Source organism: Pavona decussata, unplaced genomic scaffold, assembly GCF_977016875.1.
Source record: "Pavona decussata unplaced genomic scaffold, jaPavDecu1.1 SCAFFOLD_16, whole genome shotgun sequence".
Classification (NCBI taxonomy): Eukaryota; Metazoa; Cnidaria; class Anthozoa; order Scleractinia; family Agariciidae; genus Pavona; species Pavona decussata.
Genome location: NW_028145439.1, coordinates 4,912,489 through 4,927,500, shown reverse-complemented (window position 1 = coordinate 4,927,500; position 15,012 = coordinate 4,912,489). Strand labels below are relative to the sequence as shown.

General features: G+C 41.3%; 2 protein-coding genes across 2 annotated transcripts in view; both read right to left on the bottom strand.

The window, feature by feature from the left end:
* Positions 1-15,012, bottom strand: part of LOC146487501 (CCAAT/enhancer-binding protein zeta-like) — a 36,533-nt gene that overhangs the window by 6,682 nt on the left and 14,839 nt on the right. The window contains exons 16-25 of the mRNA XM_085087826.1: positions 14,766-14,845; positions 14,430-14,464; positions 13,951-14,029; positions 13,139-13,201; positions 11,406-11,486; positions 10,903-10,950; positions 2,424-2,732; positions 1,416-1,468; positions 259-305; positions 100-159 (exon numbers count right to left, since the gene is read on the bottom strand). Of these exons, the coding sequence (XP_084943952.1) occupies positions 100-159; positions 259-305; positions 1,416-1,468; positions 2,424-2,732; positions 10,903-10,950; positions 11,406-11,486; positions 13,139-13,201; positions 13,951-14,029; positions 14,430-14,464; positions 14,766-14,845 (855 nt within the window). The remainder of the gene's footprint in view (positions 1-99; positions 160-258; positions 306-1,415; positions 1,469-2,423; positions 2,733-10,902; positions 10,951-11,405; positions 11,487-13,138; positions 13,202-13,950; positions 14,030-14,429; positions 14,465-14,765; positions 14,846-15,012) is intronic.
* Positions 4,880-9,154, bottom strand: LOC146487502 (extracellular calcium-sensing receptor-like). The gene is made up of 2 exons (XM_085087850.1): positions 8,435-9,154; positions 4,880-8,349 (listed from the first exon to the last, which is right to left on the bottom strand). The coding sequence occupies exon 2, from the start codon at positions 8,274-8,276 to the stop codon at positions 5,607-5,609; it is 2,670 nt and encodes an 889-aa protein (XP_084943976.1). The 5' UTR covers positions 8,277-8,349; positions 8,435-9,154; the 3' UTR covers positions 4,880-5,606.

Sequence of the window (15,012 nt, the reverse complement as noted above, 5' to 3'; positions counted from 1 at the left end):
GGAGGTTATGACAGTCGGTTGGATACTACCACTGGCAATATGACAGGCCTACGAGGAGACTGCGACCAAGTCATTTTCCCGCCCTTTAATATCGCTTACCAGGCTCTTCGGTCAGTCGAGTTGATGACGTTTTCGGCTGCATTATTGAACCTCCGTGATCTGAAGAAAAACAAAACTTATACCAGTTAGAAACATGGAAAACCAGAAAAAACGGGATTCAACTTGTAATAACGCCAAGTATTCAGTAGTACTAGATACCTCTTTCCGTTTTCTTAGGATTTTTATACACAAATCTGTCCAGAAACCTGAAATAAGGGAAGAGTAAAAAGTTAGATGCAACAAGAAATAGATAACAGCCCTATCCGAGCAATGGAGGCGTGTCGGTCAATCGAGGCAGGATACCCATACTCTTACCCATAATGGAGCCGTTAAACCCCGTTACTATGGACACCATTGGGACCAGAAAAAGTGTCCGTATTACGGAGTGTCCTTATTAAGCGGCTTAATTTTAAGGAAAATGTATGCGGTAGGACCAAGAACTGTCCATAATAACGAGTGTCTGTTTATCTTATCTTTATTTATTTTCACCATTAACTGTACATTAAATTTATAAAAACATCAAACGTTTAAATACAGAGAAATGCAACTTCCTTTACCAATACACTGGACAGCGGGTAGCGAAAGCTAATCGAAGCGGGCAGAGTAAGACAAGAAGAAGATATACAATATATTAAAGAGACTAAAAGAAATGAGGGAGTATAAAATACTAAGGGATGAAGTGATTACTTTATGAAGTAAGTAAATAAGTAAATAAATAAATAAATAAATAAATAAATAAATATGTATATGGTATACACTGGAGATTTGTGGTTATAAGTTATGGAATCCAGAGATCAGGGTAGACACGTCTTAACTGTATTAAGCGGGTGTCAATAAAGCGGGGTTCAACTGTGCATATAGTAACACTGCTTTCCAAACCGGCATTCAGGACATGAACGTAAACGAAATGATCGCCAAAGAGTTTTTCAATTTTTAAATTCTCCCATCTAATATATGGAGAACTCTGGGGAGAATATGAATGTTGATATTGGGGCTTAAAGATCAAGGTTACTAACGTCTCAAACCTAACGGGAAAAAACATTCATTACAACTGAGCAGCTTAGCTTTCTGATCAAGGACAGTGGAAAGAAAAGAACTCTCGCGCGTGTGTAAAAATCGCCGGCTGCGTGGGAACGCGACATGCAAGTAGAAAGACGGAAAAAGATACCTTTGTTTTTCTCTACTCTCACTTGCGCATCCTGTTACCGCGCGCCAGACAATAATTTCCACGGATGTGTTCTCGCGTTCTCCTCGCTCGACTGTCTCTCAGCAGAAAGCGCGAATGTTCGTATTCTAGCAACAAAATAACATTGTACCTCATAAGCGTGAAGTCTTGTAATGGGTCTCCTTTATATTCAATGTCACCACCCTAAACAAGGCAACCACAACCAAGGTTAAAACTCGACTTGTTCGTCTTGTTAACTTGTTGGGTTTATATATCTTATAGCTTAAATCTTTGTCACGCAGTTTATTTCTTCATTGGCAACTATGGGAACAAAAATTACCAAGGAATACCACCAGACCGAAGACGGGTATTTTGGAGCGATTTGCAGTTTCATAGAATTTAACAAATATCAGTCAAACATGATCGCCAAGAAGAACGTAAAAAACATTAGGATTTCCTATAGCATACGCAGAAACTTTCAGATAATTGACAGATTTTTTTTTACAGTCAATAACACAGGCATACTCGGAAAAAGGAAATCCGTGTTTTCCCAAAGGCAGGAGTCGAACCTAAGGCCTTTAAACTAGGTTCATGGGACAAACATCCTGCATACTGCTAGGATTTGAATGGCGATATGTTTTAAACCTGGTGAATTAAATGATAGATATATTTTGTCAGTTCGTGGCATAGTTATACTGTTTCACATTTTTCCATTCTTCACGCACATCCTCGGTTTAGTGTAGACAAACGTTGACAAAGATACGAGATTCCAGCCCTGATAAAAGCCCCATCTCAGTCATAACTCCTCTCAAAAGTTGTCATCGAGCGTTGCGTGGATTTTTCCTGGAGGATTGACGTCGACCAAGACAAATCGGTCGAGATTGCTTGTTGTCAAATTGCCCGTAATCAGTGAAATTGGTCTAGAAATACATGCAAGGAATCACACTGAGATTGGACATCCATGAGGAAAGGAATTTCTTAGCTTTGAGCTAAACTGCGATAGGGTCTTGTTTTCCAATACAAGAACGCACTCACACCGTCCGCCACGCGGAATTCGATGCTCATTACACGGCGCATTACCCGATTTCTCGCGCGAGAAATCGCACTCTGCTGCCTCTCATTCAACAATGGCCGAAAGCAAAAAGGGTATGACGCTCACCTTCATAAGAGTAGACGCAAATAGGGACACCGACGGATGATAATGTCTCGACAGTCTGTTTAGTTCCCACAAGCAGGAGTTTTCTGCCCCGCTAAACAAGGGATTTCTCTGGTGGGGCTGATACTTTTGTTTTTTCTCAGCCCCTTTCAGCTTAGCCCCTGCAGTGGGGTCCTTCGGTGTGTCAACATGGCCTCCCTGCTGGTCATCTGTTGGGGATGGCAAGTCTTTACTCGTCGTGTTATTGTTCTTGTCAGAATCATTTTCCTCGTCCGAGGGAATGTCCACGAAGTGTTCTTCATCATCGTCGTCCTAAGTTAAAACAAAATTTCAGTTCAGTTTTATTCGCGAATCAAAGGCAAATCCATGCTGCATTAGGTTGGTAAAACCGCACTTGATCATCGGTAGCCCACCAGTTAGGGTAAGCCCTAGTTTCTGTAGCTTTAAGCAACTATTATAAAACAACGTTGTTAGAGTATTCCTGTCTTAGCATTTACGAGCAACGAGAGGGGTGGGGAGTGGTGAGGTGCAAGTCACACTAGATTTGGGGGTAGTTTTTCAGGCGGATTCAACCTTTTCGCTTTCTTGCACGTACAGTCGAGACACACACAAATATATAAACCTAAAGGGAAATAACTGAGCATGAATACCTCTGTCAATTGACTCCAGCATTAATATTGACACTTCAAATATTCGGTAACAAAGTAAAATTCATACTAAAAGACGAGAAACTCGTCTCAGACAAATTCCATCTGACAGAACGCTGTCTTATGATAAAAGTAACGACGGTAAAAGTGTCTTAAAACACCACTAATATACTGAATTGACGATGCAAAAACTTTGAAACGAAGGAAGGGTAACCGTCCTGATGTCCCGTACCACCTTTGATGGGTTTGATGGATGAATATTCGGGTTCAGCTCTTTTTAACCTCTTACCCCGTAGTATTCAAAACGCCGAGCCACTTTCTTCTTTCAAAGCTTCAATTGATACCTACAATTTTTAAATTTTATGGACTCTAGGTTCTTACAAATTATTGCATGCTTGTTTATATTTTATACTTTTTAAATTATTGCTTGTATCTTTAAATTTACGTCTTGTATTGTTAAATTCTATTCTGTATTTTTAAATCATTACGATGTCTTGTATTTTTAATTGTTAAATTTTTAGTCCAGGGCCCTTCTGGATATCAGCCTCGTTGCTGAATGGGCCACCCTCGCAAAATAAAGTTTACCTTACCCAGATTTGGGTTGTAATAGGCCATTTCCGAGTTGCTTTGAACCTTCTTAGGAAAGCGTGGCTAAGTGCAAACATTTTCACATAAAAATTAGTTTTCATTCATATGCAAACAAAACTAATTCTCATACGAAAAGCTTTGTACTTAGCCTCACTTTCATAATGAGGTTCGAAGCAACTCGGAAATGGCCTATTCTGATTGGTTGAAACGAATTTCCCACCCGACGCGCGTGTTCGACGGCCGTTTGTCGTGTCAAGATCACGGAGAGAAAATCGGCCACGGCCTTCTGTTGTGTCTCGTCGAAGATTCTTCGAATTAAACGAGACCAGTGATTTACTCAGGGTAAATGTTTGGACGGTTTCCGTCTGAGACTTGATTAAGGCAAATATGAGACCGGAAACTTGTCCTTCAGTTCCTCGGATTCTTATTAGACAATCTTCCTGTCTTGAGAGGGTTAATCTTTCCAGTTTAAAGGCGCACTGTCAGGAAGATTTTGCTGTGAATTGGTCAAAAGTGCTCAAATACTTGACTAAGAACCTCTTTTCTAACATGAAATTGCTCTTACAGCACCGAGAAAGAAGATATGAAACGATTTCTCCGAGTAAGAATAAACGATAAACACTTTTTAGCTATTTTTCCAAGATACATAGGAAGTACTTGAAAAAATTGGCCAATTTTTCAAGTTCCAATCCATTTCCATCCTAGCCATCCGCAGATAAAGATCCGGAATGATACTAGTTTATGTACACTGGTAGGGTTGTTGTTAATAAAACTGAACCATTATTTTTACATCCATACAGATACGTTCTTCGGCTAGTCAAAGTGACACTAAAAATAAGTGACACTGCCCCTTTAAGACGGTTTTCATTTCAGTCTCTAATGAAAACATTACTCCTGTTAAACTAGAATTCAAAAGATGTATCATACATATTTAAACAACTATTGCAGTTCGGTTTAGTATTTGGAAAGCGTCCTCTCCCGGGTTCTTTAAAAATCCGGACAGTAAAGATACTTTTTAAAATGACTACACAAGTTTGCCGATCAAGCAGAATTTGAAAATCACGCCATTCGTCTGTCTCAGCTTCTTTTCAGCTCTAAAGTTGAGCTGTTGATAAAATAGGCATATTTTTAAAGCCCTAACAGTGATCAGCATCAAATTTCTCCTTGTAATATCAATGCTTATTCAACCCCTGAGGTCATGAGAATTAAGATCACCCAAGGTAAATTTTCTTGATATTTTAATAACTTCTCTCCATTACTTTTAAAAGAAAAGTATAGGGACAACACAGGATGAATTTTTTATTTGATATTAGGGGTTAAAAGACTAATAATGAAACATCCGCTACATTACAATAGAGAGCGTTTAAACAGAACACTGTAGCCTACGTTTTCATATCAATATCTATCGGCCCCAATGCAGTTGATTTTCCTGATATTTAGAAGGCCTTTCGAAAATTTAAATCATTTAACACCATTGTCTACAAATGAGGACTTAATCGAAAACGGGTGTAAGGGACCGATTAGGCCTTAAAAATCCAAATTTCTCCAACTTAGCTCAACTTGCTATAGAAAGAGTGTCGTAAAAGAAACGAAATTCGATATTAAAGTAACTCCGTATGCCAAAATGTGTCTTAGTTGAAGAGAGCGGTTAGTTTCTAAAGAAACTGTGCTGCTGCATCGGTGGGAAAGGGGGGGGGGGGGGGGGAGGTGGAAACGAACATTTGGTTTATCAATTTGGTCACCGTAGAGAGATTCGAGAGGTGAATCCATCGATTCAAGCTAGCGCTTGAAAAGTCAGCTGTCAAATCTCAACTCTGTTGAAAATTCAACTACTTATTTAGAGCATTATGGATTTCCAAGCCGGGCTAAATATCCTCCACCAAGCCCCTCAATTGAAAGAATCGCGTACGGATCAACAAGCGCGCTGCAATTTTTGTCTGAGCCGCGTGTTTCAATTGACCCTTTCGTTAGTGACACTAGCAACAGGTGTGTTGGTGTGCATGACATTCTGAAGCTGTGTGTTCTGCCAGACGTAGGCTGCAAGCTGCGACCTGGTCGCGGCTTTCGTGTTTCTCTCCGGATGGAACAAGATGTTGTAAATTTTCGGCGCAAACATGCAGCCGAGCAGACCAAACGAATCTACCAGTGTCGTTGTGCAGGCAATAACCGCTACATACCAGCCAGCTTGAACGGAAAATTCCACGGAATAGTAACAAATCGAGGAAAGCAGGATAATGTAAAGCGAAAATCCAATGAACCGCGCTTCGTTGAAATTATCTGGCAGTTTTCGCACTTTGAAGGCATAAAACGAGGACAACAGCGAGAGCAGCAGAACGTAAGAACACAACAAGAGGTAAAGAGCATTACCGACAGTTGATCCGTTGGGCTCGCAGATGAAGAAGATATATCGCGTTGGCTGAATCTTTTCGCTTCTGAAAGGCGGATCGGCAGCGAACCAGGCAGTTAACAGAACTAGGTCTACGCTGTTGACAAGGGCAACTAGGGCGACTTGGTACCTGAATTTAGAAATGTAGCTTTGTACCGGCATATCGGTATGATCCACTTGAAACAGGACGAAAATTCGGACGGATTTCAGCCACAGGATTGACACAAACGTTGTGTAAATAACAAATCGGAAGAATTGCGTGACGCGACAAATGAAATCCGTGGGCTCGGCAACACTTAACAACGCCAGAACAAAATTGTAGAAAATTGTCACTAAAAGGAGAAAACTAAGCTGCCTGTTTGAGGCTTTAACGATTGCAGTCTCGCGGTACTTTATGAACACACCCAACGCTGCCCCGGTCACGCAAATTCCTACCGCTGTCACGCAAGCCAGGAAAACACCAGCCGCGTCTCTCATTTGAAGGTTTTTCACCGGCAATGGAACGCATTCCGTCTTCTCGTCATTCGGTTTATGTTTCTCAGAGCACCCTGTACAATTGGTGGATCCAGGTTCTTTGCTGACTGTACCTCCAGGACACTCCACGCACTTCCAGCAACACGGAGCAGTTACTTCCTTGCGAGTTCCCGGAGGGCATATCTGGCTGCAAACCGAAACGGGAACATTCGGATGAACCGTACCGTTCGGCCACTTGATGGAGGAATCGTTCAACCTCAGTCTTTGCTGGTCCTCGCTGTTCCAAGTTCCCACTATAATGTTGGTTTTCAAGCCTCTTTCGCGCATCTGAACGTTCACGATTTGAAATGACGAATCCTTGGGATCCCCGTGCTCGTCAAACTCGACGACTCCGGTCTTTCCTTGGAAGCTGACATTTCGTAAGTACAACAGCACATCCCTTCCTTTCACTGACGGCTTTGTCTTTGGACATGCTCCCCTTGTGAGTAGTCCCTCCTTATCAACGCACTTGTACATCTTGTCCAACGCGTGTGCCGCCGAAAGCAGAGCATCTGTCATGTAGACTAGATAAGGATCAAGCAGTTTTTCGGCTTCCTGAGGTGACAACGGGACATCTAAACACTTTGGATTTGTTTCATTGGAGAAGTCAAGCGAACAATTCCGATATTTTTTCCAGAACTCCTTCCACCAAGGATTACGTCCTGAACGCGTTTTGTTTGGGGTCAAAGATATAAGATGTTCGAACAACGCTTCGTCTTTGTAGTCTTGCGGTTGAAGGCCGAGGGCGCCGTCTAAGAGGCTCAAGGACACGTCTAGCATCGTTCCGCTGCCCTCTGTTGTGGTTGCGTCACCGAGAATCCACGCCCGATGTCCTAAGCTTTGATTGTAAGCTTCCTTGAAGAAAAGCTTCGCGTACCCTCCGAACACCCACACGACAATCACTTGAACATCGCTCCGTTGTTTGATTCGAGAAACAATAAGAGGTATTTTCTCAGCGGCGCCGAGCCGGGGAATGAACTCGGTGAAGGCGATGCAAAACGTCTTTCGTTGATGGGCTTCGTTCTCGAGTGCAGACACTCCGAATCGGCCGTACGAATCATCAAGAGCCACTGTACCGACATAATTCCAGTTGAAGCGCTCAAACAGGTCTGCCTGTACTCGTACCTGTTGGCGGTCCGGAGGAACAGTTCTGAGAAAGTACCTATACCGCTCGGAGCTCAATTCATCGCTCGTCGCAGCGAAGCTTATTATGGGAACATTCGCCACGTTGAGAAGGCTTCCAATTTGAACGGCGGTTGCGGAATCATACGGTCCGATAATAGCGGTTATAGGCGCAGAAATATCGCCGCCAAAACTCTTCGCTAAGTCGTTACAGCACGACGTTTCATTTGCAATACTGGAATACGAACTCTTGTTTTTGCATAAGCGATCCAAATCCCTGTCTCGCACGAACTCATAAGTCTGTTCCACAGCAATGGAGATAGTTTCGCAGTAGTCACGAATATCGTAACCAAGAGTAACGTTAGGAAGAATAGATGGGTGGTTGTTGATTTGCTCGATCGCAAACATCATGGCTTCCGTGTGGCCGACCCCAATGGGAAAGAACTCTGCGCAGTCATCCTTTGAATCTTTGGTGTGCAACACGTTCAGCGCTCCGAGAATAATGTCTCCCGACTTAAAAGCTCTTTCGGCTTTCAAATGAACGATAAGACGGCCGCACAACCACAAAAACACCAGAGTAGCAGCCATCATCCGTTTCATGACTTGTCCGGCAAAAATCAGTCTCTGGCCAGTGTAGGTTATTTCCTGTTTACTTGATGGATACTCTGCGGTACTAAACGAAGACAACTTTTACAAATAAACGACGGCGTTTCTGGAACATGAACTGAAGTCGACTTAAAAAAGCTCTACACGCGTACCGCTGAAGGAACTAGATATAAACAAAAGCAATAAAATTTTCGTTTCGTTGCATACTGATTTTTGAGCAGATTACGAAACCCGTCAGCGATCTTTCACTGCAAGGCGACATCCAATCAGGCATCTCCCTTTGAAATATGTAACTCGAGAATGTTTAAACAAGCTGAAGCTTAGGAAAAAATCTGTCGCTTTTCCTAAGAAAACATAATTTCTTGATAGAGGTGAAACACAAATACCCAGCCCTCAAAGAAACAGAAATCTCTAACAGAGATTTTAGTGCAAGGCGACATCCAATCAGGCATCTCCCTTTGAAATATGTAACTCGAGATTATTTAAACAAGCGGAAGCTTAGGAAACAATCTGTCGCTTTTTCTAAGAAAAAATAATTTCTTGATAGAGATGAAACCCAAATACCCAGCCTTCAAGTTAAGGAAACAGAAATCTCTAACAGAGTTTCAACGTGAACGGTAAAAATGAATGAATGCAAAAGTTGTAGTGTATCCTTGTAGTGTGTTTTTGAGTAAGCGTGAAGAAAAACAAATATAGAATTAAATTTTGATATTTAGCCAGCTTTAGACGCTTCTTTTAATTTTCTGAAACAGGAACGAAACATAAAGTTGTGTAAACAGATTAATATTCAGCTTCCGCTTTCAACAAAGCCTCCAACAGAATTGAAAGGAAAATCTTAAACGACTGAAACGTTTCGAACTCCTCGCATGTCGGACCTAATATGTATTCGGGTCGAGCTAACAAATAACCAGTTGTATTTTCAAATTTCAAATTGTAACGTTTTTGTTTATGTAACTTTAGCCTTTTTTCAGGTATCTATTGTAACTGTTTAAAATTGTAACGTATCTTGCCACAGGGTCAGTCTCAAACATACCCTGAAGAAGAAAGGCCGTACCTTTCGAAATATTGGAAAATATACTTCCCTGACCGTGAAATCAGCCTTGCTCTTTTTTTAGATTATTTGCTTTACAAATAAATGAAAGTTTGGTTTATCAATAGAGTAAAGAGATTTGCCCTAACGAAGGGCTGACGCTCGAAACGTCAACACTCGAATCTCTTTAGAAACTAAACCCTTATCCATTTGCTAATAAATAAATAATTAATTTTGGCAGTTCATTTCGACGTCGAAGTTAGTTCTTCAAACCAGCGAAAACAATCATCGATTGCACGACAGAAGCACCTCACCAATGCTTCAATATCGGTGAATATTTATTCGAAGGGCCTAAATCGTTTCAATTTGCCTTAGTTATCAGCAGCACACGTAGCACCACAATTTCTTTAGAAACTAAACTCCTTATCCATTTGCTAATAAATAAATAATTAACTTTGGCAGTTTATTTCGACGTCGAAATTAATTCTTCAAACCAGCCAAAACAACCATCGACTGCACGACAGAAGCATCTCAGCAATGCTTCAATATCGATGAATATTTATTCGGAGGGCCTAAATCGTTTCAGACATTTCACCTTAAAGTTTTGACACATGGGAAATTAACAAATCCTTCCGTTTTTGGAGGAAGAACGATGCTGTCTGGAGAACGAAATGAAACCATCTAGGAATTTGGAATAACAAGCAAGCAGCTGCTTGTAAATTCAGGCGATAAGATTCAATTTGCTAAAACATTCTGCGACTTGAAGATTCAGCAAAACAAAAACAAAAAAAGGAAAGAGAAAAGGAAGAAAGAAAAGATCAATCTGTGTTAGCTTGTTCTAATATCACTTTGTAAAGACTCAATCAAAGGGCTCTATGAGCCAACTCGTGAATGCAGGTTGGCTGTTTAGCGGGCCGGAATATTTATTTGTTTGCTTTTGTAGGTAATCAATCAGAAGTACTACACCTCGTTGCAAATTCTTGAAACGGCTCTTTTTTTTTTTTGTCTTTTTGTTGTTGTTGTTGTTGTTGTTGTTGTTGTTTCGTCCATCGTTAATACTTACGCGGCAAATTTTGGTTATTGGTTTCAAATCTGCCCACTTTTATGCGTAAGTATTTAGGTCGCGAGGAAAGATTGCGTGACAGCAATCGATTATGATATTGATAATCAAGATGAATGTGACCGCATCAGTCCGATCAGCTAGCGAAGATGTAGGGTCACGACTTGGATGGGTGCGCAATTCACGAATTAAAAAACAATCCGGGAAACTAAAAAACATGTAAACATTTTGTTTATCCCTAACATATCGTCAAGACAGAGAATACAAATGAATGAATATTCCACAGTAACCTTGTGCAAGATCTGATGACTTTCAACAAAAAGACAAAACATGTTCTCCCAAGTAGGAATCGAAACCATGTCTCGTCGGTTACTAAAGATGTTGACTGATGCAAAAGCCAAGAGGAAATATGACGCTTGAGACGTCTGAGTTCAGCACAGATGAAACGAATGAATACGAAACATAAACTTGAACTGCGGGTGAAAGATTAAAATTTAATTTTAATTTTTAACAGATGGAACAATACATACCTCAGGTTGTTGTGTCAGACTTTTGACTCCTGGCTTGAATTTTGTCAGCTGAAATAAGACATAGAACCGCGAAGACTGAGAAACTGTCGCGATGAAACGCAGTTTTTGTTTCACTTGGGAAACCATTCCCGCGGGAATGCGGAACGAAAGTTACGCCAGACGAGGACAAAACAGCTACGTTATAATATGCCCCATTGTATCAGAATACGTACTAATTTCTTTTTAAATTATTAACGACTTCTAGAATGGAAAATCTTTCCCCCTGGCATTACTTTGCGAGTTTGTGCTGTATTCAAATTTTTTTTTTTTTTGTTAGTTTGTATGTATTTTGTTTTTGTTTTGTTTTTTGTTTTGTTTTTCATGAAGAGAAAAGGGTTTTAACGCTACAAACAACTTCTGAAACTTCAAACTCGTTCCCAGGGTTTCTTCTCTTCAAGTCCCAGGGAGCGAGAGGTTGCTGAAACTTAACGGACGAAAATTAAAGGCAGAAGGCTCATGAATACCTCAGAAATCAAAAACAGTGTTCCACAGATAAAAGCCGGTTGTTGAAAACTGCAGACTTGTAGAAGGCGCTTTACAAATGCCTGAAAAACAAACACAGACGCATGTGAGACGTTGGACATATAAACAGTTGATGACAGTTCAGACTTAGTGAAAGCAAATGATAATCGATACGTTCAAATTCGGTCTGCGTATATGAAAATTGGTGATAATAGAGAGATTAAGCTTCGCGTTTACGGCTAACGCCAAACGGGAAACGTCAAGCCGCTGTTTATTCTAAAATGCATAAGCTTGTGTTTCTCGTACTCACTTCTCTCTTTTTGGTGTTTGCTCGATAGCTGTCGCCGACTGGGTGGAGATAAGCTTAAACCAAAAAAGCTTCATTGTTTTCCATCAAAGGGGCAATTTCAGCCTGGCGTTTGCCGTTTGCCGTAAACGCACATAACAGATAACACTCGACATTGCCTGAACGAGAGGCAAAGACGCCGACCATTCCAGACTAGAACGAGGCCTCGCTTTGATAACGAAGTTTTAAGTCCACTAGGGATCTTACTTTTCAGTGAACATGAAACATTTACAGTTGCGTGCTTAGTGACCTGGCCTTTGAGTGGAAGCGAGGCTGGAGTTGACTTAGATAAAAACCTTGCTAGTTTTATGTTAGTCACGTGTTCTTAAGCTAGCGAGTTTACATTTACATATGAATAGCAGTGGGGTTTGTTTCAAAACAAAGTTAGAGGACCCTTCTATAAACCACTTTTTGTGACGTTGGCATTCCCTATTAAAGATTACCCTCGACTCCAGCCTCGCTACCACTCAAAGTTCATGTCACTAAAGCCTGGTTTACGTACGATGCAAGCAGAAGCATAAGCACAAGAAACCTACGTGTAAACCGGTGCGACGCAAGCATAAGCGCCTTGTGCTTGCGCTTGTGTTTATGCTTGCTTGGTTCCGGTTTACACGTACGACGCAACGACGCAAGCATAAGCACAAGCACAAGGGAATGGAACGATTTCCATTCTCTTGTGCTTGTTCTTGCGTAGTTACGTCGTACGCAAGTAGTACGTGTAAACCGGGACGACGCAAGCATAAGCACAAGAGCAAGGAAAGGAAACTGAAAAACTGTAACAAGTTGTCAGCGTACATTCCAGTTACTCACGCGTTGCCATTTTCCGCCATGTTTGGAATCAAATCTCGCGCCAAAAGGGCAGACCGGCCGCGCGATTGCGCCAAATTTTTATGCTTCTACGCTTGCGTATGTCACCTTATTCTTATGCTTATCGCACGTGTAAACATCCTTGTGCTTATGCTTGCGTTGTACGTGTAACCCAGGCTTAAGCACGCAAATGTAAAATGGGTTATTCTCAAAAACCATGCTTAGAATACAAAACGCGAAAATCAATTTTGAACGGCATACAAAGATTGAAATGATGAATATTTGTGCTTCAATGGATGTTACATCACTGTGCGCAAGTGTGACTGGATCACTTCTATACATTTGCATTGTAAGATCGCTCAGGAACGTATTAAAGTGAACTGGACTACTGATTACGAATTCAAAGTATATGAATTATTTTAAATTTCGCCTCCCTTTTGTGGATGAGGCTGTAATTGGTGGAAAAAAGTGACAACAAGATGATGATGATGATGATGATGATGATGATGATGATGGTGGTGGTGGTGGTGGTGGTGTTGTTGATGCCGATAGTGATGATGATTTTTACCTTTTATTTATTACCTTAACGCGGTGAAGTGACGGATCAGTTTTCAAAGACTTGTACAAAACGTTCAGGAACACAGCCTAAAACACAACCATGACAAAAATAAAAGAGGAGTTAAGCATCACCACAACAAAGCGAAACGACTGCATGTAGCAGAACATGTCTCCCTCCTTATTTTGAAAGCACATAGCATTCCTTCCAGGGATTTCTTGGAGCAACAACAGCGAACACTATGTACAAAATGTATTCAAGTCTGTTAAACAAACACTGACTGGAACGACGGATGAAGGACTGTGCCACCAACGCGGTCCGCACAATTATTTTTAACTTTTAATTAATCTGAACGCTTTCGTGTGATCGGCTTTACAATCAGACTTTACTGCATGTAGTGTTTTTGAGAAAGTTTTGTGGTGCTGCCCAGCTATGATCGAATTCGGATTAAATGTTTGATTGCATGAAAGTATGCAGATTAGTGTTGTTGTTATGTGTGGCACCAGAAGCATATAACCCCGAAGCGATTAGATATGTCGCAAAGCTGGGTTTCATTTGCGCGTGAGATTAGCCAATTAGAATTTACTTCCTGATATGGATACCCGCGACCATTGCGTGAGCCTCGCGCGAGTGTTCAGGGAAAGCTGCATCGCAATGTCATCAGTGCGCTGTGAAAGAAAATTGCAGTTTGTTGAGGTCAAGTTCGTTGTATGCTTCTGGTGGCATTTAGTGTAAGTTTCTTCAGATTCCCGTCAACTGCTGTAGAACTCCATTGAGTCATCAAAGGAAAATGAGGCTCTTATCAACATCACTGAAAACAGAGGCCAACTGTTCTCACCTGTTTAGAGGAGGCTTTTAAGCTCGGATCCAGGAGTTTGGCATAAAGCGCCTGATAAAAACGATCTGACACGGACTGCCTGAGGAACAACAACAAACGCTTTTGACACAAACTGCTGGGAGCATTGATCTACGCCACCGAGGGGGAGGAGGAGGGTACGTGTAGTTAGCAAGCCGGTTTTCAATTGAAGGGTCGGTGTGTTTGGGTGACGTATACCACGCAACGGGCGGCGTCAAACCTCGAGAATTGTCGCCGCTGAGGGCAGCTCTACCGCCAAAACTTTACCTTCTGGCAGATAATACCGCCAGTTACACAGGCTGAAGATCGATGCGTCAAAACAAAAAAGCCCTCTTTTACACTTTCTCACTTCATTAGATGTATGAACAGGTAAAAGTGAACCCTTACTGACTCCCAAAAAATACCCGTCCAAGGGCCCCAAACCTCTATTCCCATTTAGCACTGAGAAAACAATACATTACCTTGATTCCATGACTTGAAATAGCAACATTAGAGCCTGAAAAGATGAGAAACGTTGTTAACCAGAAACCACAAATAGAGATTATTTCAAACAGAAGTTGAAAGTAATCGTTTTGAAATTAATGGGCCCTTCGCAGCTAATGGTCACATGGTATAGAGTCCCCCATGCTGGAGAGCAAGTTATACACTGGGGCATCCAAAACAAAGCAACTTCATCCAGTCAAACTTGAATTTTCTTTGTTTTGGATGTCTCAGTGCGTAGCATTGTGGATTTTGTACCATGTGACCATTAGCTGGAAAGGGCCTAAGACGTGAAAGATTGCCACTGCAGTACAAACCTGAACACTCGTGTTAAAAGTTCCAATGTGCACTGTGCGGAACAGTGTATTGATTTGTTGGTTGTATTGCTCATCCTCTTCTATAAACACAAAGAAAGAACGTTTTGCTAGATCATTTCCGAGCTGCTGTGAACCTCATTATGAAAACGAAGCTTAGTACAAAGTTTTTATTATGTACTTAGCCTCGTTTTCATAATGAGGTTCACAGCAACTGGAAATTGGCGCATTAGCTCCTGCTCTGCGCTAC

Coding starts and splice junctions, on each gene's coding strand:
- LOC146487502 (XM_085087850.1), bottom strand. CDS start 8,276: ATGAAACGGATGATGGCTGCTACTCTGGTGTTTTTGTGGTTGTGCGGC.